The sequence below is a fragment of the Chiloscyllium plagiosum genome, unplaced genomic scaffold, assembly GCF_037043375.1.
Source record: "Chiloscyllium plagiosum isolate Xiang-an unplaced genomic scaffold, Cpla_swu_hap1 HiC_scaffold_7, whole genome shotgun sequence".
NCBI classification, from domain to species: domain Eukaryota; kingdom Metazoa; phylum Chordata; class Chondrichthyes; order Orectolobiformes; family Hemiscylliidae; genus Chiloscyllium; species Chiloscyllium plagiosum.
Window position 1 is genome coordinate 120,892,672 of NW_028270145.1, and position 25,312 is coordinate 120,917,983.

General features: G+C 45.7%; 1 protein-coding gene across 1 annotated transcript in view; it reads right to left on the reverse strand.

The window, feature by feature from the left end:
• glb1l (galactosidase, beta 1-like) overlaps positions 1-25,312 on the reverse strand; it is a 93,873-nt gene that overhangs the window by 7,512 nt on the left and 61,049 nt on the right. The window contains exons 10-12 of the mRNA XM_087989441.1: positions 15,573-15,691; positions 11,571-11,645; positions 11,408-11,497 (exon numbers count right to left, since the gene is read on the reverse strand). Coding sequence (XP_087845567.1) covers positions 11,408-11,497; positions 11,571-11,645; positions 15,573-15,691 — 284 coding nt within the window. The remainder of the gene's footprint in view (positions 1-11,407; positions 11,498-11,570; positions 11,646-15,572; positions 15,692-25,312) is intronic.

The window sequence follows — 25,312 nt, forward strand, 5'->3', positions numbered from 1 at the left end:
GTTGATGACCTTCCATCACTTTACTGATAATACAAAGTAGACTGATGGGGTGTAATTGGTAGACTGTTCAAGTTGTCCTGCATTTTTTGTGCAAGATATAACTGAACTTGTTATTTCTACAATCAGTAAGGATGTTGTTTTATTGATCCTGGCTCTCCCATGTCCACACCACGTTGAACTAATATGTATCAGGTGTATGAGACTCTTCCAAGGTATTACAGCAGATTACCTCACATTCTCTCAGTAATCTTACAAGATCCTCCTATTATCCTTCCTCAAAATATGAGGCGAGTGTCTAACTGTCTCAGTATTTGTGTGTTTGTGAGTCGTCTTGTTGGCGTTTCACTTGAGAATTGTCTACCTGTCATCCTAGCTCACACTGTTTGTCTCTGCCATCCTCCACTGCTCTCACCAGCTGACACACTTGTTCCTTCCTTATCCTCTTTCCTATGATAATATTTTTACAGCATGTTTATATAACAAAACCAATTAGCATTCATCAGATTAAAAAAAGTAAAGAACTGTGGATGCTGGAAATCAGAAACAAAAATAAAAGTTGCTAGAAAATTTCAGTAGATCTGGCAACATCTGTGGAGAGAAAGCAGAGTTATCATTTAAGGGTCAGTGACCCTTCTTCAGAACTGGTGTGTTTTTTCTAACAATTTCTGCTTTTGTATTTTTCAGATAATTCACTGACTAACCCCACTATCTAAAGTTGCTTTAAAAGGTTCACCTTGTAAAGGTGACTATACCAATAATTTTTCGCCCACATGAAACATTCTCGATGTTTATCCACACATTCCTTCATTTTTGCCTTTGAGTCTTTTAAATGTTCCTGTAATAGCTTATGTGCTCCAGTGAGCTTAGAAACATGGAGATGTAATCCAACATTGAGGATTTGCCTTTCTCATTTAGGAACTTCTCTCATGACCATAAACCAATCCAAATGGACTAAATCCAGCAGATTCATTTAGGGAATCTCTGGTAGGAAATAGTAAGAAACTGAATCCTTTATTCCAATACTCTGGTAGTTGTGACAGTTGATTCATTGTTTCGGGATCTCACCAAAGCTCTGTGTTTGTGGATGGGATGCAGTGATGGCAACTGACTTTACCAAAGTGTCAATGATCTCTTGGAAATCTTTACACCTAAAGTTAGAACCCTGATCAAATTATATTTCAATTGGTAGACAAAATGAGTAAAAGTCTATATTAATCTTTCCTCTACTACCCTCGCGGCAACTGTTCTTAAAGAATTGGGTTTGTCTCATTATTAAGATACACAGCTCAGAAACAGGCCCCTTTAGCCAACCAGTCTGTGCCAGTCAAAAACAACCACTTAACTATTCCAATCCCATTCTCCTTTTCCCAAAGCCTTGTCTACCTTGGCATCTCAAGTGCACATCTAAATCCTTCTTCAGTTTTATGAGGGTTAATGCCTTTCCCAATCTTTAGAGAAAGTTCCAGATTCCCACGACTCTACTCACATCCCGAATAAACCTCTTCTCTCTTAACTCTACATCCTCTTGTCATTGACCCCTCAACCAAGAAGAGAGGCTTCTGCCTGCAATAACTCAGGAAGCCCAGGTTTTGTTGAAAATAGAGCCACTACTTGTGGGTCTGCGTTTTTAAAACCTATTTTCCAACCAACTCGCACAGTGATGTCATTACACACCTCTAGAACAGATGGGACTTGAACCCAGACCACCTGACTCAAAGACATGGATAGAGCAGGGTGAGGAATTGATGTTGCAGGTTCCAGTGTTTAGATCTTTCATCAAGAACAGGCAAGGCGGTAAAAGAGGGAGAGGCATGGCCTTGTTAGTCAAGGATAGTATAATGGTGGCTGAGAGAACTTTTGATGAGGACTTGTCTACTGAAGTAGTGTGGGCTGAGGATAAAAACAGGACAGGAGAGGTCACACTGCTTGGAGTTTTTTACAGGTCTCCGCAGAGTTCCAGGGAGGTGGAAGAGAGGATTAGCAAAATTATTCTGGGTAGGAGCGAAAGGAACAGGGTGGTCATTATGGGGGGCTTTAACTTCCCCAACATTGACTCGAAATGCTGTAACTCTAGTACGTCGGTTGGATCAGTTTGTGTCCAATGTGTACAGGAGGGTTTCCTGACACAGTATGTCGAAGGGCCGACAAGAGGGGAGGCCACACTGGATCTGGTGCTTGGTAATGAACCAGGCCAGGTGTTTGATTTCAGTTGTAGGTGAGCACTTTGGAGAGAGTGACCATAACTAGTTACGTTTAGTTTAGCGATAGAAAGGGATAGGTACATGCGACTGGTCAAGAGTTATCGATGGGGCAAAGGCAATTATAATGTTATTAGGCAAGAATTAGGATGCATAGAATTGGATAGCAAAATGCAGGGATGCAGACAATGGAAATGTGAAGCTTGTTTAAGGAACAGATATTGCGTGTCCTTGATAGGTATATCCCTGTCAGGCAGGGAGGAAGTGATAAGGTAAGGGAACCGTGGTTTACTACAGAAATTGCATTTCTTGTTAAGTGGAAGAGGGAGGCTAATGTGTTGATGAGACGAGATGGTTCAGATGAGACGATGGAGAGTTACAGATCAGCGAGGAAGGATTTAAAGAGAGAGTTAAGAAGAGCAAAGAGAGAGTTAAGAAGAGCAAAGAGAGGACACGAGCAGTCTTTAGCAAATAGAATAAAGGAGAACCCTAAAGCTTTCTATAGGTATGTGAGGAATAAAAGGATGACTAGGATAGGAATAGGACCAGTCAAAGACAGAAGTGGGAAGTTGAGTGTGGACCCTGTAGAGATCGGAGAGGTGCTAAAAGAACATTTCTCATCGGTTTTCACTCAGGAAAAGATGTTGGAGAGGAGAAGAATGAGATACAAGATATTAGACTAGAAAGGATTGAAGGTAATTATGAAGAGGTGTTCTCAATTGTAGAAGGAGTGAAAGTAGACAAGTCCCCTGGGCCAGATAGGATTTATCCGAGGATTCTCTGGGAAGCTAGTGAGGAGATAGCAGAGCCTTTGGCTTTGATATTTGAGTCGTCACTACCTGCAGGTTTAGTACCAGAGGACTGGAGGATTGCAAATGTTGTGCCCTTGTTCAAGAAGGGCAGTAGAGATGACCCAGGTAATTATAGACCAGTGAGCCTAACTTCTGTTGTAGGAAAGGTTTTGGAAAGGATTATAAGAGATAAGATTTATAATCATCTAGCAAGCAACAATTTGATTTCAGATAGTCAACATGGTTTCGTCAAGGGCAGGTCGTATCTCACAAACCTCACTGAGTTTTTGAGAAGGTGACCAAGCATGTAGATGAGGGTAGGGCAGCTGACGTGGTATACATGGACTTCAGTAAAGCCTTTGATAAGGTTCCACATGGTATGCTGTTGGAGAAAATTCTGGATTAGTGGTGCTGGAAAAGCACAGCAGTTCAGGCAGCATCCGAGGAGCAGTAAAATCACTGATCCTCGGATGCTGCCTGAACTGCTGTGTTTTTCCAGCACCACTAATCCAGAATCTGGTTTCTAGCATCTGTAATCATTGTTTTTACCTGTTGGAGAAAATGCAGAGGTATGGAATTGAGGGTGATTTAGCAGTTTGGATTAGAAACTGGCTTTCTGAAAGAAGGCAGTGACTGGTGGTTGATGGAAAATATTCAGCCTGGAGTCCGGTTACTAGTGATGTGTCACAAGGATCTGTTTTGGGACCACTGCTGTTTGTAATTTTTATAAATGAGTTAGACGCAGGCATAGGTGGATGGGTTAGTAAATTTGCAGACGACACTAAAGTCGGTAGAGTAGTGGACAGTTTGGAAGAATGTTACAGCTGCAGGGGGACTTGGATAAACTGCAGAATTGGGCTGAGGGGGGCAAATGGAGTTCACTGCAGCTAAATGTGAGGTGATACACTTTGGGAAGAATAACAGGAAGGCAGAGTACTGGGTCAATGGAAAGATTCTTAGTAGTGTGGATGTGCAGAGGGATCTTGGAGTCCATGTACATAGATCCCTGAAAGTTGCCACCCAGGTGGATAGTGCTGTTAAGAAGGCATACGGTGTGTTAGGTTTCATTGATAGAGGGATTGAGTTCCGGAGCTGCAATATCATGCTGTTACTATACAACACTGATGCGGTCACACTTGGAATATTGTGTACAATTCTGGTCGCCATATTTTGGGAAGGATGTGGAAGCATTGGAAAAGGTGCAGAGGAGATTTACCAGGATGTTGTCTGGTCTGGAGGGAAGGTCTTATGAGGAAAGGCTGAGAGACTTGAACCTGTTTTCATTGGAAAGAAGAAGGCTAAGAGGGGATTTGATAGAGACATACAGGCTGATCAGAGGATTAGATAGGGTAGACAGTGAAAGTCTTTTTCCTAGGATGATGATGTCAGCGTGTACGAGGGGGCATAATTACAAATTGAGGGGTGATAGATTTAAGACAGATGTCAGAGCAGGTTCTTTACTCAGAGAGTGGTAAGGGCGTGGAATGCCCTACCTCCCAATGTCATTAACTCAGCCACATGAGGGAGATTTAAACAATCCTCAGATAAGCAAATGGATGATGATGGGATAATGTAGGGGGATGGGCTTAGATTAGTTCACAGGTTGGCGCAATATCGAGGGCTGAAGGACCTGTTCTGCGCTGTATTGTTCTATGTTCTAAAGGGAGGGATACTACCACTGCACCACATGAGCACTCCTCCCCCGCCCGCCCCAGAATCCAACTTTGTTTTTCACCTGTTTATTTTCTATGTAACCAGCTCAAGTAATGTTATCACACATCGATAAAGCAGGAGGGACTTGAACCTGGGCCTGCTGATTCAGAGGACACTACCACTGTGCCACAAGATCTCCCCCCGCACATCATCTGCTTTTTTTTCCCCCCTTCTTTCTACCCAATAGTGTTACCTACTCAAAAGTGAGTAACCTTCCCACCATCAACCACCACCAGTAAAAACACCCGTGGAGACAATTCCATGGCTCTGTTTTTTAAAAGGTTTCAGGTGAGGGCTCAAGTTCCATCTGGGGAAGCCATTGTCTATTACCAGGGGAACTCATACTCAACAAGCTCCATAGGGAGATTAATTAGTGACTTTCCATGGGTCTTATAGGGGTTCTCTCACCACCCTGTCTGCACTCCCTATAATTTTATACAGCTGAAACATGGCCTTTCTCAGTGTCGTCTCTCCAAACAAAACAACCCCAGAGTGTCCGGTCTGTCTTCGTAACTAAAACTCTCCAGACCATGCACCATCCCAGTAAGTCTCTCCTGCATCCTCTCCAGTGCTATCATATCCTTCCTATAATGTGGTTTCCAGAAATGCACATAATACTCCAGCTGCAGCCTAACCGTGTTTTACACAGTTCCAGCATAATCTCTCTCTCTTAAACCTGTGCCTTGGTTAATAAAGGCAGTACACCACATATCTTCTTAACCATTTTATACACAGACACCAAGGTCCCTCTGATCCTCAGTGCTTCCCAGGGCCCTACTTCTCGTCATGTATTCTTTTGTCTTGTTTATCCTGTTCAAGTACATCACCTCACATTTATATGGAGTAAATTCCATTTGCCACTGACTAGCCTGTCTATATCCTTCTGTAATCTAAGGTTTTCTTCCTCACTATTTACCACCCCCACCAATTTTCACATCATACATGAACTTTCTGATCAACCCTCCTACATTCGTGTCTAACTGATTTATATAAATCACTGACAGCAAAGACCCCAACTCACCCTTGTGCATCCCCACTGGACACAGACTTCCAGTTGAACGATCACTCCCTCAATTATCACCCTCTACTTCCTGCCACTCAGCCAACTGTGGATCCAGTTGGGAAACTTTCCTTGGATCCCTATGGGCTCTTAACCGTGCTATCAGTCTCTCAGTAGAACCTTATCAAAACTCATGGTGAAAACTGCATCAACCGCACTGGCCTCATCTACAAGGGTCTTTACTCCTGTTCCTAGAGCTCCTTCAAATAAGGGTCAAGATTACAGTGGTGCTGGAAAAGCACAGCAGGTTGGGCAGCATCGGAGGAGCAGGAAAATCGACAGGAATGCTGAAGGGCTTTTGCCCGAAACATCGATTTTCCTGCTCCTCGGATGCTGCCTGACCTGCTGTGCTTCTCCAGCACCACTCTAATCTAGACTCTGATCTCCAGCATCTGCAGTCCTCACTTTTGCCTCCTTGAAATGAGGGCCAATACACCATTTGCCCTTTTCATTGCTGAGTGCACCTGTAGGCAAGCTTTTAGTGAGTTATGAACAAGGACACCCAAACGATCTTATGCAATTGCACTCCCCAAACTGTCACCACTTTAAAAATATACTGTCTTTCTGGGTTTCTTTTTCTAACAAAGTTATTCACATTCTATTCTATTGTCTAACATATTCAATGAAGCTGTCAAAGTCCTTTTGAAACCTTTTTGCATCCTTCTCACAGCTTGTCCAGTTTAGTATAGAACATAGAACATAGAATAATACAGCACAGAACAGGCCCTTCGGCCCACGATGTTGTGCCGAACATTTGTCCTAGCTTAAGCACCCATCAATGTACCTATCCAATTGCCGCTTAAAGGTCGCCAATGATTCTGACTCTACCACTCCCACAGGCAGCACATTCCATGCCCCCACCACTCTCTGGGTAAAGAACCTACCCCTGACATCCCCCCTAAACCTTCCACCCTTCACCTTAAATTTATGTCCCCTTGTAACACTCTGTTCCGGGGAAAAAGTCTCTGATTGTCTACTCTATCTATTCCTCTGATCATCTTATAAACCTCTATCAACTCACCCCTCATCCTTCGCCATTCCAATGAGAAAAGGCCTAGCACTCTCAACCTATCCTCGTACGACCTATTCTCCATTCCAGGCAACTTCCTGGTAAATCTCCTCTGCACCCTCTCCAAAGCTTCCACATCTTTCCTAAAGTGAGGCGACCAGAACTGCACACAGTACTCCAAATGTGGCCTTACCAAAGTCCTGTACAGCTGCAACATCACTTCACGACTCTTGAATTCAATCCCTCTGCTAATGAACGCTAATACACCATAGGCCTTCTTACAAGCTCTATCCACCCGAGTGGCAACTTTCAAAGATCTATGAACATAGACCCCAAGATCCCTCTGTTCCTCCAACTTACTTAGAACCCTACCGTTAACCCTGTATTCCGCATTCTTATTTGTCTTTCCAAAATGGACAACCTCACACTTGGCAGGGTTGAACTCCATCTGCCACTCCTCAACCCAGCTCTGCATCATATCTAAGTCCCTTTGCAGCCGACAACAGCCCTCTTCACTATCCACAACTCCACCAATCTTCGTATCATCTGCAAATTTACTGACCCAACCTTCGACTCCCTCTTCCAAGTCATTAATAAAAATTACAAACAGCAGAGGACCCAGAACTGATCCCTGCGGAACTCCACTTGTAACTGGGCTCCAGGCTGAATATTTACCATCTACCACCACTCTCTGACTTCGACCGGTTAGCCAGTTTTCTATCCAATTGGCCAAATTTCCCTCTATCCCATGCCTCCTGACTTTCCACATAAGCCCACCATGGGGAACCTTATCAAATGCCTTACTAAAATCCATGTACACTACATCCACTGCTCTACCCTCATCCACATACTTGGTCACCTCCTCAAAGAATTCAATAAGACTTGTAAGGCAAGACCTACCCTTCACAAATCCGTGTTGGCTGTCCTTAATCAAGCAGTGTCTTTCCAGATATTCATAAATCCTATCCCTCAGTACCCTTTCCATTACTTTGCCTACCACCGAAGTAAGACTAACTGGCCTGTAATTCCCGGGGTTATCCCTATTCCCTTTTTTGAACAGGGGCACAACATTCGCCACTCTCCAGTCCCCTGGTACCACCCCCTTTGATAGTGAAGACGAAAAGATCATTGCCAATGGTTCTGCAATTTCCTCTCTTGCTTCCCACATAATCCTAGGATATATCCCGTCAGGCCCGGGGGACTTGTCTATCCTCAAGTTGTTCAAAATGTCCAACACATCTTCCTTCCTAACAAGTATCTCCTCTAGCTTACCAGTCCGTATCATCAGTAAAATCAGAAATCTTACAACAGAAATTTATATTCAAAGTATCCAATGCGTCCAGAATCAATGATGCCAAATCACTGCTAGTGATCGCCCACTTTGTGCCCTCTGAAAATTACCGTCATGCCCATGTCAAAATTTACACCAAATTCCATTCAGACTCATCCAAGTACCTGGGTTGATACCTGGGATTTTGGGTTGGTACCTGGGATTTCGATGTTGTGGCTATTACGGAGACATGGGTAGAACAGGGACAGGATTGGCTGTTGCAGGTTCCAGGGTTTAAGTGTTTTAGTAGGGTCAGAGGTGGGAGTAAAAGAGGGAGAGGTGTGGCATTGCTTGTCAAAGATAGTATTACAGCGGTGGAAAGGACGATGGATGAAGACTCGCCATCTGAGGTAGTTTGGGCTGAGGTTAGAAATAGGAAAGGTGAGGTCACCCTGTTAGGAGTTTTCTACAGGCCTCCTAATAGTCCTAGAGATATAGAAGAAAGGATGGCGAGGATGATTCAGGAGAAGAGTGAAAGTAATAGAGTGGTTGTTATGGGGGACTTTAACTTTCCAGATATTGACTGGGAAAGCTATAGCTCGAGTTCGTTAGATGGGTCGGTGTTTGTCCAATGTGTGCAGGAGGGTTTACTGACACACTATGTAGACAGGCCAACAAGGGGTGAGGCCATATTGGATTTGATTCTGGGTAACGAACCAGGCCAGGTGTTAGAATTGGAGTTGGTGAGCATTTTGGGGACAGTGACCACAATTCGGTGACTTTTACTCTAGTGATGGAGAGGGATAAGTGTGCACTGCAGGGCAAGAGTTATAGCTTGGGGCAGGGAAATTATGATGCGGTGAGGCACGACTTAGGATGCGTGGCTTGGAAAAGTAGGCTTCAAGGGAAGGGCGCAATTGATATGTGGAGCTTGTTCAAGGAGCAACTATTGAGTGTCCTTGATAAGTATGTACCTGTCGGCAGGGAGGAAAGGGTCGTGTGAGGGAGCCGTGGTTTAATAAGGAATTGGAATCCCTTGTTAAATGGAAGAGGGCGGCCTATGTAAAGATGAGGCATGAAGGTTCAATTGGGGCGATTGAGAGTTAAGGTAGCCAGGAAGGATCTGAAGAGAGAGCTAAGAGCAGCAAGGAGGGGACATGAAAAGTCCTTAGTTGGTAGGATTAGGGAAAACCCAAAGGCTTTCGATAGGTATGTCAGGAATAAAAGAATGGCTAGGGTAGGAATAAGTCCAGTCAAGGATAGTAGTGGGAAGTTGCGTGTGGAGGCTGAGGAGATTGGGGAGACACTGAATGAATACTTTTCGTCAGTATTCACTCAGGAACAGGACATTGTTGCTGATGTGAATACTGAGTCACAATTAATTAGAATGGACGGCTTTGAGGTATGTAGGGAAGAGGTGTTGGAAATTCTGGAAAGGGTGAAAATAGATAAGTCCCCTGGGCCTGATGGCATTTATCCTAGGATTCTCTGGGAAGCAATGGAGGAGATTGCAGAGCCAATGGCCTTGATTTTTATGTCCTCGTCTACAGGAATAGTGCCAGAAGACTGGAGGATAGCAAATGTGGTTCCCTTGTTCAAGAAGGGGAGTAGGGATAACCCTAGTAACTATAGGCCGGTGAGTCTCACTTCTGTTGTGGGCAAAGTCTTAGAGAGAATTGTAAGGGATAGGATTTATGAACATCTGAATAGGAATAATGTGATCAAAGATAGTCAGCATGGTTTTGTGAAGGGCAGGTCATGCCTCACAAACCTTATTGAATTCTTTGAGAAGGTGACTAAGGAGGTAGACGAGGGTAAAGCAGTAGATGTGGTGTATATGGAATTTAGTAAGGCGTTTGATAAGGTTCCCCATGGTAGTCTACTGCAAAAAATACGGAGGTATGGCATTGAGGGTGAGTTGGAGGTTTGGATTAGGAATTGGCTGGCTGGAAGAAGACAGAGGGTGGTAGTTGATGGTAAAGGTTCATCTTGGAGTGCAGTTACTAGCAGTGTTCCACAAAGATCTGTTTTGGGACCATTGCTGTTTGTCATTTTTATAAATGACCTGGAGGAGGGGCTAGAAGGTTGGGTGAGCAAGTTTGCGGATAATACAAAAGTCGGTGGAGTTGTTGACAGTGAGGAAGGATGTGGCAGGTTACAGCGGGATATAGATAAGCTGCAGAGCTGGGCAGAAAGGTGGCAAATGGAGTTCAATGTAGGTAAGTGTGAGGTGATTCACTTTGGTAGGAGTAACAAAAAGATGGGGCACTGGGCTAACGGTCGGATACTTGGTAGTGTGGATGAGCAGAGGGATCTTGGTGTCCATGTACACAGATCTCTGAAAGTTGCCACCCAGGTAAATAGTGCGGTGAAGGCGGCATATGGTGTACTGGCTTTTATTGGTAGAGGAATTGAGTTCCGGAGCCCTGAGGTCATGTTGCAGTTGTATAAGACTCTGGTGCGGCCGCATCTGGAGTATTGTGTGCAGTTTTGGTCGCCATACTATAGGAAGGATGCGGAGGCACTGGAACGGGTGCAGAGGAGGTTTACCAGGATGTTGCCTGGTATGGTAGGAAGATCATATGAGGAAAGGCTGAGGCACTTGGGGCTGTTTTCATTGGAGGAAAGAAGGTTTAGGGGAGACTTGATAGAGGTGTACAAGATGATTAGGGGTTTAGATAGGGTTGACCATGAGAACCTTTTTCCACATATGGAGTCAGCTATTACGAGGAGGCATAGCTTTAAATTAAGGGATGGTAGGTATAGGACAGATGTTAGGGGTAGATTCTTTACTCAGCGAGTTGAGAGTTCACTGAATGCCCTGCCAGTAGCTGTGGTGGACTCTCCCTCTTTATGGGCATTTAAACGGGCATTGGACAGGCATATGGAGGATAGTGGGCTAGTGTAGGTTAGGTGGGCTTGGATCGGCGCAACATCGAGGGCCAAAGGGCCTGTATTGCGCTGTATTTTTCTATGTTCTATATGCTTTGTTGATCTACACTTGGTCCAGCAAGACTACAAATTTAAAAATCTCTTCCTTATTATTGTATCTACCTGTGCCTGCCCGTGCGAATCTCTATCATCTCCTCCAACCTCAGAACAGTGTAAAGGGGCTCTGCCATTTCTCACATTGCTCACTGCTCCTCAGGAATCCCTACAGCTACAAATTCACCGCTCATGTACACGACTGGGGACGGGAGGGTGGTGATAGCGGTATTAAAACTAATTCAATTCTGTTTTGAAATTTTTGCAATAATCTGCATTCTATCCCATTTTAAATACATGTCCTTTTGATGCACGTTGCATTAGAGTGGAACTGCACCTAGACCTAGCTCAAAAGCTCTTCACAATGCACTGACCTCCTACCTGTTGCATTTGCTCAAAGGTCAAAGGGTAAGTGCTATTGACAGCTCCTCTGGGTGACAGCACATTCAGGAAATCCAGTAATGCTCCAAACTGAAAGATAAAAGCAACAGTCAGCCAGAGACCACAGGGAAGCCACAAACAACCTAACAATCTAAACGCCTACCTTGGTCATACGGACAGTACCATATGCAAACTTCACAGTGGGTGGAGGTACTGGACCCAAAGGAACAGCTCGAAACTGAGAATAAAATAAAAGGGAATAAAAAATTAAGCTGCAACATTTCTCACAAATGAATTACAGCCCCCATGAAGAGCTTCCTCTACACTGTCCCCATCAAACACGCCCAGGACAGAGACAGCATTTGGTTAGATATAGTGTAAAGCACCTTCCACACTGCAAATCTAAATATTCAGCAATTGAGACTGTGCAATGAGATGTACTTGCATTGAGAAACTGAGTTTCACAGATAGAAAGATGTTGAGAAAGTGGAACTCAGGATTACAGTCTAATTCGCTGGCAGAATGTCTGAATTAAATCTGAACCGAGGCTGACACTCCCACGTGCAGTACTGAGGGAGTGCCGCACTGTCGGAGGGTCAGTACTGAGGGAGTGCCGCACTGTCGGAGGGTCAGTACTGAGGGAGTGCCGCACTGTCGGAGGGTCAGTACTGAGGGAGTGCCGCACTGTCGGAGGGTCAGTACTGAGGGAGTGCCGCACTGTCGGAGGGTCAGTACTGAGGGAGTGCCGCACTGTCGGAGGGTCAGTACTGAGGGAGTGCCGCACTGTCGGAGGGTCAGTACTGAGGGAGTGCCGTACTGTCGGAGGGTCAGTACTGAGGGAGTGCCGCACTGTCGGAGGGTCAGTGCTGAGGGAGTGCCGCACTGTCGGAGGGTCAGTGCTGAGGGAGTGCCGCACTGTCGGAGGGTCAGTGCTGAGGGAGTGCCGCACTGTCGGAGGATCAGTACTGAGGGAGTGCCGCACCGTCTGAGGGTCAGTACTAAGGGAGTGCTGTACTGTCGGAGGGTCAGTACTAAGGTAGTGCCGCACTGTCGGAGGGTCAGTACTGAGGGAGTGCTGCACTGTCTGTGGGTCAGTACTAAGGGAGTGCTGTATTGTCGGAGGGTCAGTACTAAGAGAGTGCTGTACTGTCGGAGGGTCAGTACTAAGGTAGTGCCGCACTGTCAGATGGTCAGTACTAAGGGAGTGCTGTACTGTCGGAGGGTCAGTACTAAGGTAGTGCCGCACTATCGGAGAGTCAGTACTGAGGGAGTGCTGCACTGTCTGCGGGTCAGTACTAAGGGAGCACCGCACTGTCTGAGGGAGTGCTGTACTGTCAGAGGGTCAGTACTAAGGTAGTGTCGCACTGTCAGATGGTCAGTACTAAGGGAGTGCTGTACTGTCGGAAGGTCCGTACTAAGGTAGTGCCGCACTGTCTGAGGATCAGTACTGAGGGAGTGCCACACTATTTGAGGGTCAGTTTTTTCAAGGTCTCTATGAACCGGGGTGAGGTCCCAGAGGACTGGAGAATTGCTAATTTTGTCCCCTTGTTTAAGAACGGTAGCAGGGATTATCCATGTAATCATAGACCAGTGAGCCTGACATCAGTGTTAGGGAAGCTGCTGGAGAAGATATTGAGGGATAGGATCTATTCCCATATGGAAGAAAATGGGCTTATCAGTGATAGGCAGCAAGGTTTGTACAGTGAAGATCATGTCTTACCAACTTAACAGAACTTTCTGAGGAAATGACAATGTTGATTGATCAGGGAAGGGTTGTTGATGTTTCATACATGAACTTCAGTAAGGCATTTTAGATTAGATTACTTTTTTTAGATTAGATTACTTACAGTGTGGAAACAGGCCCTTCGGCCCAACAAGTCCACACTGACCCGCCGAAGCGCAACCCACCCATACCCCTACCTTTACCCCTTTAACCTATCACTACGGGCAATTTAGCATGGCCAATTCACCTGACCCGCACATCTTTGGACTGTGGGAGGAAACCGGAGCCCCCGGAGGAAACCCACGCAGACACGGGGAGAATGTGCAAACTCCACACAGTCAGTCGCCTGAGTCGGGAATTGAACCCGGGTCTACAGGCGCTGTGAGGCAGCAGTGCTAACCACTGGGCCACCGTGCCGCCCATTTGATAAGGTTCCCCGTGGTAGGCTGATGGAGAAAGTGAAGTTGCATGGGGTCCAGGATGTTCTAACTGGATGGATAGAGAACTAGCTGGGCAACAGGAGACAGAGAGTAGCACTGGAAGGGAATTTCTCAAAATGGAGACCTGTGACCAGTGGTGTCCCACAGGGATCCGTGCTGGGACCACTGTTGTTTGTGATATACATAAATGATAGATTATTAATGGGCGGCACGGTGGCACAGTGGTTAGCACTGCTGCCTCGCAGCGCCAGAGATCCGGGTTCAATTCCCGACTCAGGCGACTGACTGTGTGGAGTTTGCACTTCTCCCCGTGTCTGCGTGGGTTTCCTCCGGGTGCTCCGGTTTCCTCCCACAGTCCAAAGATGTGCAGGGTCAGGTGAATTGGCCATACTAAATTGCCTGTAGTGTTAGGTAAGGGGTAAATGTAGGGGTATGGGTGGGTTTCGCTTCGGCGGGTCGGTGTGGACTTGTTGGGCCGAAGGGCCTGTTTCCACACTGTAATCTAATCTAATCTAGATTGGAGAGCTGGGCACAGAGATGGCAGATGGAGTTCAATCTGGGCAAATGAGAGGTGATGCATTTTGGAAGATCCAATTTAAGAGCGAACTATACAGTAAATGGAAACGTCCTGGGGAAAATGGATGTACAGAGAGATCTGGGTGTTCAGGTCCATTGTTCTCTGAAGGTGGCAACGCAGGTCAGTAGAGTGGTCAAGAAGCCATATGCTATGCTTTCCTTCATCGGACAGGGTATTGAGTACAAGAGTTGGCAGGTCAAGTTACAGTTGTATAGGGCTTTAGTTTGGCCACATTTGGAATACTGCGTACAGTATTCTGGTCGCCACATTACCACAAGGATGTGGATGCTTTGGAGAGGGCGCAGAGGAGGTTCACCAGGATGTTGCCTGGTATGGAGGGCACTAGCTATGAAGGGAGGTTGAGTAGATTAGGATTATTTTCATTAGAAAGACAGAGATTGAGGGGGACCTGATTGAGGTCTACAAAATTATGAGAAGTGCAGACAGGGTGGATAGCAAGAAGCTTTTTCCCCAGAGTGAGCTGGAAATGTGTTGCTGGAAAAGCGCAGCAGGTCAGGCAGCATCCAGGGAACAGGAGAATCGACGTTTCGGGCATAAGCCCTTCTTCAGGAATGTTGCCTGGTATGGAGGGCACTAGCTATGAAGGGAGGTTGAGTAGATTAGGATTATTTTCATTAGAAAGACAGAGATTGAGGGGGACCTGATTGAGGTCTACCAAATTTTGAGAAGCCCTTCCTGAAGAAGGGCTTATGCCCGAAACGTCGATTCTCCTGTTCCCTGGATGCTGCCTGACCTGCTGCGCTTTTCCAGCAACACATTTCCAGCTCTGATCTCCAGCATCTGCAGACCTCACTTTCTCCCCAGAGTGAGGACTCAATTACTAGGGGTCATGAATTCAAAGTCAGAGGGGCAAGATTTAGGGGAGGTTTGTGTGGGAAGTTCTTTAGCAGAGGGTGGTAGGGACCTGGAACACATTGAGAGTTGAGATGGTAGAGGTGGACACGATAGCGTCATTTAAGATGTATCTAGACAGATTCATGAATCGACAGGGAACAGAGGGATACAGACGCTTAGAAAATAGGCCACAGGTTTAGATAGAGGATCTGGATCGGTGCAAGCTTAGAGGGCCAAAGGGCCTTTTCCTGTGCTGTAATGTTCTTTACTCTTTGTACAGCAAATCGTGGGAAATGGATATCGAGATAGTACCTTGACCAATATTCCTTCCTAAAACAGCAGCCACTAACAACAGTTAACTATTTATAAAACTATTGCTACTTATGGCAGTTAGCCATGCATAGGTTAACTCCTTCAACCAGTAAATCTATGATTAGAACCTGATCCTGTCCATTCATCCACCTCCCTCCCCACCTCTTCAGATACACTCCCTATTGTGTCTTCAGTCTCCCCTGAGCTCTGGTCACATCATCCTGTTCTGATATAGAAGCGAGGGTAATTGGTTCATACCTTACTTATCACATCTCGCAGTGCATAAAACTTCTGTGTGGGATCTCCTGCCTCGGACAGAGGGGCATTGTAATCATAGCTGGTGGTAATAGGACGGTACTTGGTATTGTAGTCAGCACCTGCGGAAGGAATTAATCAGGATTCTGATATCATGGTATTCCCCAAAACCCCATCATCTACTCCCTGTGCCTCCCATACACAGCCTTCCCCAGTCCCCCACAGAGATACAAACTGATTGAAAAACATTCAGACAGCTCACAAAGTTCGGCTCACTGTGCTTGTGCTGGGGGTCTGTTTGTGTTTAGTTCTAATTTGGCATTTTTGTCTCCAACTTTCAAACTTTCTCAAAGTTTAGAATCTTGACAACTCCATGTTAATATTGATTATGAAAGTAGCTTCAAGGACCCGTTCAGGTCAGGTGGCCCAGCCACTCAGGACTGGAGGGGAGTCATAGGCATGGAGATGTACAGCACAGAAACAGACCCTTCGACCGAACTCGTCCATACCAAACAGGTGTCCTAAATGAATTTAGTCCCATTTGCCAGCATTTGGCCCATATCTCTCCAAACCCTTCCTATTCATGTACCCATCCAGATGCCCATCCAAATTGTACCCACCTCCACCACTTCCTCTGGCAGCTCATTCTATACACATCACCCTCTACATGAAAATTGTGCCATTCAGGCCGCTTTTAAATCTTTCTCATTAAACCTACACCCTCTCGTTCTGGACTCACCCACCCCAGGGAAAAGACTTTGTCTATTTACCCTATCCATGCCAATCATGATTTTATAAACCTCTACAAGGTCACCCCTCAGCTTCCGATGCTCCAGGGAAAACAGCCCTAGCCTACTCAGCCTTTCCCTATAGCTCAAATCCTCCAACCCTGGCAACATTCTTATAAATCTTTTCTGAACCCTTTCAAGTTTAACAACATCTTTTCTACAGCAGGGAGACCAGAATTCAATGCAGTATTCCAAAACTGACCAAACCAATCTCCTGTACAGCCACAATATGACCTCCCAACTCCTGTACTCAATGCACTGACCAATAAAGGCTCTCATATCTTCACTATCCTATCTACCTGCAACTCCACTTTCAAGGAGCTATGAACCTGCATTCCAAGGTCTCTTTGTTCAGCAACACTCTCTAGGACCTTACCATTAAGTGTTAAAGTCCTGCCCTGATTTGCCTTTCAAAAATGCAGCATTTATCTAAATTAAACTCCACCTGCCATTCCTCGGCCCATTGGCACATCTAATCAAGATCCCCTTGTACTCTGACATAAACACCTTCGCTGTCCACTACACCACCAATTTTGGTGTCATCTACAAACTTATTAACGACACCTCCTAAACGTCTGGATATCAAACCTACAGCTCAGCAGCAAACCTACACCCTAACCTCCTATGTTCACATCCAAATCATCGATATAAATGACGAAAAGCACTGGACCCAGCACCTATCCTTGTGGTACACCACTGGTCACAGGCCTCCAGTCTGACAAACAACCCTCCACCACCACCCTCTGTCTTCTATCTTTGAGCCAGTTCTGTATCCAAATGGTTAGTTCGCCCTATATTCCACGTGATCTAACCTTGCCAACCAGTCTACCATATGGAACCATGTCGAACACCTTCCTGAAGTCTATATAGATCACATCTACCATTCTGTCTTCATTAATCCTCCTCGTCACTTTTTCAAAAAACACAATCAAGTTAGTGAGACACGATTTCTCACACACACGAGAACTAATGTGCTTCCACTTTTCAAGATGGATGGTAGAGATAAACAAGGGAATTACAGACCATTGAGTCTCACATCAGTGGTCAGGAAACTACGAGATAAAATTCTTAAAGAGAATTAAACTTCACTTGGGAGGCAAGGTTTGATCAGCCAAAGACAGCATTTCTTTATCACAGGGAGGTCGTGCCGAACATTTCGTGGAGGTGCCCAGGTGTGGATGAGGATAGTGAAGTTGATGTCGTTTATATAGATTTCAGCAAACACAGGAATTAGGAGTGTGTGTAGGCAATTAGACTCATAGAGTCATAGAAATGTACAGCAAGGAAACAGACTCTTCGGTCCAACTCACCCATGCCGACCAGATATCCTAACCTTATCTAGTCCCATTTGCCAGCCTTTGGCCCATATTCCTCTAAACCCTTCCTATTCATAGATCCATCCTGATGCCTGTTAAATGCTGCAATTGTACCAGCCTCCACCACTTCCACTGGCAGCTCATTCCATACACGCACCACCCTCTGTGTGAAAAGGTTGCCCCTTAGGTCTCTTTTATATCTCTTTTATCTGCTTACATAGAACATAGAACAATATAGCACAGAACAGGCCCTTCGGCCCACGATGTTGTGCCGAACATTTGTCCTAGCTAAAGCACCCATCCATGTACCTATCCAATTGCTGCTTAAAGGTCGCCAATGATTCTGACTCTGCCACTCCCACAGGCAGCGCATTCCATGCCCCCACCACTCTCTGGGTAAAGAACCTACCCCTGACATCCCCCCTATACCTTTCACCCTTCACCTTAAATTTATGTCCCCTTGTAACACTCTGCTGTACCCAGGGAAAAAGTCTCTGACTGTCTACTCTATCTATTCCCCTGATCTTCTTATAAACCTCTATCAAGTCACCCCTCATCCTTCGCCGTTCCAATGAGAAAAGGCCTAGCACTCTCAACCTATCCTCGTACGACCTATTCTCCATTCCAGGCAACATCCTGGTAAATCTCCTCTGCACCCTCTCCAAAGCTTCCACATCTTTTCTAAAATGAGGCGACCAGAACTGCACACAGTACTCCAAATGTGGCCTTACCAAGATCCTGTACAGATGCAACATCACCTCACGACTCTTGAATTCAATCCCTCTGCTAATGAACGTAATACACCATAGGCCTTCTTACAAGCTCTATCCACCTGAGTGGCAACTTTCAAAGATCTATGAACATAGACCCCAAGATCCCTCTGCTCCACCACCTTACTAAGAACCCTACCGTTAACCCTGTATACCGCATTATTTGTCCTTCTAAAATGGACAACCTCACACTTGACAGGGTTGAACTCCATCTGCCACTCCTCAGCCCAGATCTGCATCATATCTAAGTCCTTTTGCAGCTGACAACAGCCCGCCTCACTATCCACAACTCCACCAATCTTTGTATCGTCTGAAAATGTACTGACCCAACCTTCGACTCCCTCTTCCAAGTCATTAATAAAACTTTCAAACAGCAGAGGACCCAGAACTGATCCCTGCGGAACTCCACTTGGAACTGGGCTCCAGGCTGAATATTTACCATCGACCACCACTCTCTGACTTCGACCGGTTAGCCAGTTTTCTATCCAACTGGCCAAACTTCCCACTATCCCATGCCTCCTGACTTTCCGCATAAGTCTACCATGGGGAACCTTATCAAATGCCTTACTAAAATCCATGTACACTACATCCACTGCTCTACCCTCATCCACATGCTTGGTCTCCTCCTCAAAGAATTCAATAAGACTTGTAAGGCAAGACCTACCCCTCACAAATCCGTGATGGCTGTCCCTAATCAAGCAGTGTCTTTCCAGATACTCATAAATCCTATCCCTCAGTACCCTTTCCATTACTTTGCCTACTACCGAAGTAAGACTAACTGGCCTGTAATTCCCAGGGTTATCACTATTCCCTTTTTTGAACAGGGGCACAACATTCGCCACTCTCCAGTCCCCTGGTACCACCCCCGTTGACAGTGAAGACGAAAAGATCATTGCCAACGGCTCTGCAATTTATGCTTCCCACATAGTCCTAGGATATATCCCGTCAGGCCCGGGGGACTTGTCTATCCTCAAGTTTTTCAAAATGCCCAACACATCTTCCTTCCTAACAAGTATCTCCTCTAGCTTACCAGTCCGTTTCATACTCTCCTCTTCAACAATACAGTCCCTCTCATTTATAAATACTGAAGAAAAGTACTCATTCAAGACCTCTCCTATCTCTTCCGACTCAATACACAGTCTCCCACTACTGTCCTTGATCGGACCTACCCTTGTTCTCGTCATTCTCATGTTTCTCACATACGCATAAAAGGCCTTGGGGTTATCCTTGATCCTACCCGCCAAAGATTTTTCATGCCCTCTCTAAGCTCTCCTAATCCCTTTCTTCAGCTCCCTCCTGGCTATCCTGTATCCCTCCAACGCTCTGTCTGACCTTGTTTCCTCAACCTTATGTAAGCCTCCTTCTTCCTCCTCACAAGACATTCAACCTCCCTAGTCAACCAAGGTTCCCTCACACGACCACCTCTTTCCTGCCTGACAGGTACATACATACCAAGGACACATTGTATCTGTTCCTTGAAAAAGTTCCACATTTCAACAACATCCTTCCCTGACAGCCTATGCTCCCAATTTATGCTCCTTAAATCCTGTCTTGCAGCATCATATTTACCCTTCCCCCAATTGTAAAACTTATCCTGTTGCACGCACCTATCTCTCTCCATAACCAAGGTGAAAGTCACAGAATTATGGTCACCATCACCAAAATGCTCACCCACTAACAAGCCCATCACTTGTCCCGGTTTGTTATCAAGTACCAAATCCAATATGGCCTCCCTTCTGGTCGGACAATCTACATACTGAGTTAGAAAAGCTTCCTGGACACACTGCACAAACACCGCCCCATCCAATCTACTTGATCTAAAGAGCTTCCAATCAATATTTTGGAAGTTGAAATCACCCATGACTACTACCCTGTGGCTTCTGCACCTTTCCAAAATCTGTTTCCCAACCTGTTTCTCCACATCTCTGCTGCTGCTATTGGACGGCCTAAAGTAAACACCCAACAAGGTGACTGCTCCTTTCCTATTTCTGACTTCAGCCCATACTACCTCCAAAGGCAGATCCCCCTCGAACTGCCTTTCTGCAGCCATTATACCATTTCTAATTAGCAACGCCACACCCCCTCCTTTTTTACCACCCTCCCTAATCTTACTGAAACATCTGTAACCAGGAACCTCCAACAACCATTCCTGTCCCTCTTCTATCCACGTTTCCGTGATGGCCACAACATCGTAGTCCCAAGTACCAATCCACGCCTTAAGTTCACCCACCTTATTTCTGATACTCCTTGCGTTGAAGTATACGCACTTGAACCCATCTCTGTGTCCGCAAGTATTCCCTGTCAGTGCTACCTTCTCCACAGCCTCCCTACATTCTTGGACATCCTGAAAAACAGCTAACCTACTTGCTGGACTACAAGTCCGGATCCCAACCCCCTGCCAAATTAGTTTAAACCCCCCCCGAAGATGGCTAGCAAACCTACCTCCCAGGATGTTGGTGCCCTTCTGGTTCAGGTGCAACCCGTCCTGCTTGTACAGGCCCCACCTTCCCCAGAATGCAATCCAATTGTCCAAATACCTGAAGCCCTCCCTCCTACACCATCCTTGCAGCCACGTGTACAACTGCACTCTCTCCCTATTCCTTGCCTCACTGTCACGTGGCACCGGCAACAACCCAGAGATGGCGACTCTGTCCGTCCGAGCTTTAGCTTAAGCCTAACTCCACTCAAACTTCTTATATAAGAATAAAAGGCTTTGGGATTCTCCTTAATTAGAATTATAGAGATGTACAGCATGGAAACAGACCCTTTGGTCTAATCCGTCCATGCCGATGAGATATCCCAACCCAATCTAGTCTCACCTGCCAGCACCAAGCCCATATCCCTCCAAACCCTTCCTATTCATATACCCATCCAAATGCCTTTTAAATGTTTCGATTGTACCAGCCTCCACCACTTCCTCTGGCAGCTCATTCCATACACGTACCACCCTTTGCATGAAAAAGTTGCCCCTTAGGTCTCTTTTATATCTTTCCCCTCTCACCCTAAACCTATGCCCTCTCGTTCTGGACTCTCCTACTCCAGGGAAAAGACTTTTTCTATTTATCCTATCCATGCCCCTCATAATTTTGTAAACCTCTATAAGGTCACCCCTCAGTCTTCGACGGTCCAGGGAAAACAGCCCCAGTCTGTTCAGATCTTTTCTGAACCTTTCAAGTTTCACAACATCTTTCCGATAGGAAGATCAGAGTTACATGCAATATTCAACAGTGGCCTAACCAATGTCCTGTACAGCCGCAACATGACCTCCCAACTCCTGTACTCAATACTCTGACCAATAAAGGAAAGCATACCAAACGCCTTCTTCACTATCCTATGTATTTGCGAATCCACTTTCAAGGTGCTAAGAACCTGCACTCCAAGGTCTCTTTGTTCATCAGCACTCCCTAGGATCGTACCATTAAGTGTATTAGTCCTGCTCTGATTTGCTTTCCCAAAATGCAGCACCTTGCATTTATCTTAATTAAACTCCATCTGCCACTTCTCAGCCCATTGGCCCATCTGGTCAAGATCCTGTTGTAATCTGAGGTAACCTTCTTCACTGTCCACAACACCTCCAATTTTGGTATTGTGTCCTGTGTTTCATCAGAAACATATTAATTTCTTTCTTGAATCTGTTACTGATTCTGCTTTCACTGCCCTCTGGGACAGTGAGTTCCACAGATTCACAACCCTCTGAGAGAAAGTTTCTCCCCATCTCCGTTTAGAACCTCCCTCCTCTCACTCTATATCTACATCCTCTTGTTGGAGACTGTCCCACAAGGGAGAACATCTGTTTAACAACCACCTTATTAATCCTATTAGTATTTTATATCCCTCAATCAGAATCCTCCTTCATTCTTCAGATCTCCAGTGAGTACAAGCCCAAGCTATCGAACTGCTCCTCGTACAACAGAGCTTTCATCGCTGGAATCAACCTAGTGAACCCGCTCTGAACTATCTCCACTGCTACCACATCCTTCCTCAAGTAATGAGACCAAAATCTGACACAATACTCTCGGTGTGGACTCACCAGCAACGTAGATAATTGTAACAGCACTTCTTTGCTTTTTTAATCCAGTCTTTTTACAATCAATGCCAAGATTTAATTTGCCTTTCTTATTATACGCTACGTAAAAGGTAAAAACAATGACTGCAAATGCTAGAAACCAGATTCTGGAGTAGAGTGGTGCTGGAAAAGCACAGCAGTTCCGAGGAGCAGTAAAATCGCATTTCTGATGAAGGGCTGTTGCTCGAAACGTCGATTTTATTATACACTACACCTGCACACTCACTTCCTGTGATTTGTCACAAAGCTGGCCTTTTTTCTGGAGAAAGTGAGGTCTGCAGATGCTGGAGATCAGAGCTGAAAATGTGTTGCTGGAAAAGTGCAGCAGGTCAGGCAGCATCCAGGGAACAGGAGAATCGACGTTTCGGGCATAAGCCCTTCTTCAGGAATGAGGAAAGTTTGTCCAGCAGGCTAAGATAAAAGGTAGGGAGGAGGGACTTGGGGGAGGGGTGTCGGAAATGTGACAGGTGGAAAGAGGTCAAGGTGAGGGTGATAGGTCAGACTGGGGTGGGGGCGGAGAGGTCAGGAAGAAGATTGCAGGTTAGGAAGGCGGTGCTGAATTCGATGGATTTGACTGAGACAAGGTGGGGGGAGGGGAAATGAGGAAACTGGTGAAATCCGAGTTCATCCCTTGTGGTTGGAGGGTTCCTAGGCGGAAAATGAGGCGCTCTTCCTCCAACCGTCATGTTGTTGTGGTCTGGCGATGGAGGAGTCCAAAGACCTGCATGTCCTTGGTGGAGTGGGAGGGGGAGTTGAAGTGTTGAGCCACAGGGTGGTTGGGGTGGTTGGTCCGGGTGTCCCAGAGGTGTTCTCTGAAACGCTCCGCAAGTAGGCGGCCTGTCTCCCCAATATAGAGGAGGCCACATCGGGTGCAGAGGATGCAATAGATGATGTGTGTGGAGGTGCAGGTGAATCTGTGGCGGATATGGAAGTTTCCTTTGGGGCCCTTTTTCTGGCCTGTTCCTTTTCCCAAGGATATTGTATTCTTGATTTTTTTTTCAGAGGGGTCACAAAACACTCTGAGCTCTGAAACACGTGCTTTGGTACAGAAATAAAAGGGTATTGAGAGGCCTTTTTGTTTATATCTAAACAGATGAGACTTCAGACCAAAGCTTTTATGTTTTTAGAAGTGATCTGAAGTCAAGGGGGCATGGCCAGCTCTCTAGCTGAGCAGTTCAGTCATAACTAGTTTGGGAGTTCAGCTGTGGACTGTGTGAAGAAAGATTGCTAAACTCTCTCTCCTTCTGCCCTTCTAAATTCAATCTGTAAGCTTTTGTTTCATTTTTACTGTGTTTAAGGGTTTGCTTACTGGGACTGTTATGTATATTCGGAACAGCATAATTAAGTCTCGTTTGGATAGACTGAGTTCTGTACGGGTTCTTTATTCGATTCTTTGTGTTTCATTGTGTAATTTTGTGAATATATTTTGTCTGTTTTAAATCCTGAAGTCAACCACTTCCTCATTTCCCCTCCCCCCACCTTTTCTCAGTCCCAACCCTTGGACTCAGCACCGCCTTCTTGGCCGCAATCTTCTTCCCGACATCTCCACCCCCACCCCACTCCGGCCTATCACCCTCACCTTAACCTCCTTCCACCTATCGCATTCCCAACACCCCTCCCCCCAAGTCCCTCCTCCCTACCTTTTATCTTAGCCTGCTTGGCACACCCTCCTCATTCCTGAAGAAGGGCTTGTGCCCGAAACGTCGATTCTCCTTCTCCTTTGATCTGCCTGACCTGCTGCGCTTTTCCAGCAACACATTTTTAAGCTCTGATCTCCAGCATCTGCAGTCCTCACTTTCTCCTACTCTGATTAATTCGCAGTGTACACGTACCAAAACAAATTGCAAAGTTATGGTCTGGGGTTGCCTGCTTAAGAATGTTTTGAGTCTGTTACTGATTCTGCAGCAGCTCAGCATTTAAACTTGCTGGAGAAACCATCAAAATCTGTAGAGATGGCAAGAATTCAATTGCAAATGAAGCAGCTTGAGTTAGAGGTGAGAGATAAGGACAGGGCAGCAGAATTGAAACAGTTTGAGTTACAATTAAAAGCAGAAGAGAAAGAAAAAGAGAGTTTGAACTTCAGAAACTGACACTTAAAAAGGAAAGTCAGTTTTAAAAGGCTCGAGATAAAGGCTGAAGGCAAGTCTAGTGAGGAAGAGAATGAGGATGAGCAAACCCATGGTGTGCGAAAGCCGAGTGAGAAACTGTTTAAGTATGTTCAAGCATTGCCTAAATTGGATGAGAAGGATGTGGAAGCTTTTTTCATCTCATTTGAAAAGGTGGCTAAACAAATGCAGCGGCTGAGTGGCAATGTGGGTTTTGTTGATCCAAACAAAACTTGTAGGTAGGGCTAGTGGGGTATTCACATCTCTATCAGAGGAAGTATCTGGGGAGTATGAGGAGGTGAAAAAAATACATTTTAAGTGCATGTACCAGAAGCCTATAGACAATGTTTCAGGAATCTAAGGAGGGATCCTGGTCAAACCTATATTGAGTTTGAAAGGACCAAACACAGTAATTTCAATAGGTGGATAAGAGCTTTAAAAATAAAGTAAATTTTAGATTAGATTCCCTACAGTATGGAAACAGGCCTTTTGGTCCAACAAGTCCACACCGACACTTCGAAGAGTAACCCACCCAGACCCATTTCCCTCTGACTAATGCAGCTATCACTATGGGCAATTTAGCATGGCCAATTCACCTGACCTGCCCATCTTTGAACTGTGGGAGGAAACCTGAGCACCCGGAGGAAACCCAGGCGGACACGGGAGAACGTGCAAACTCCACACAGTCAGTCGCCCGA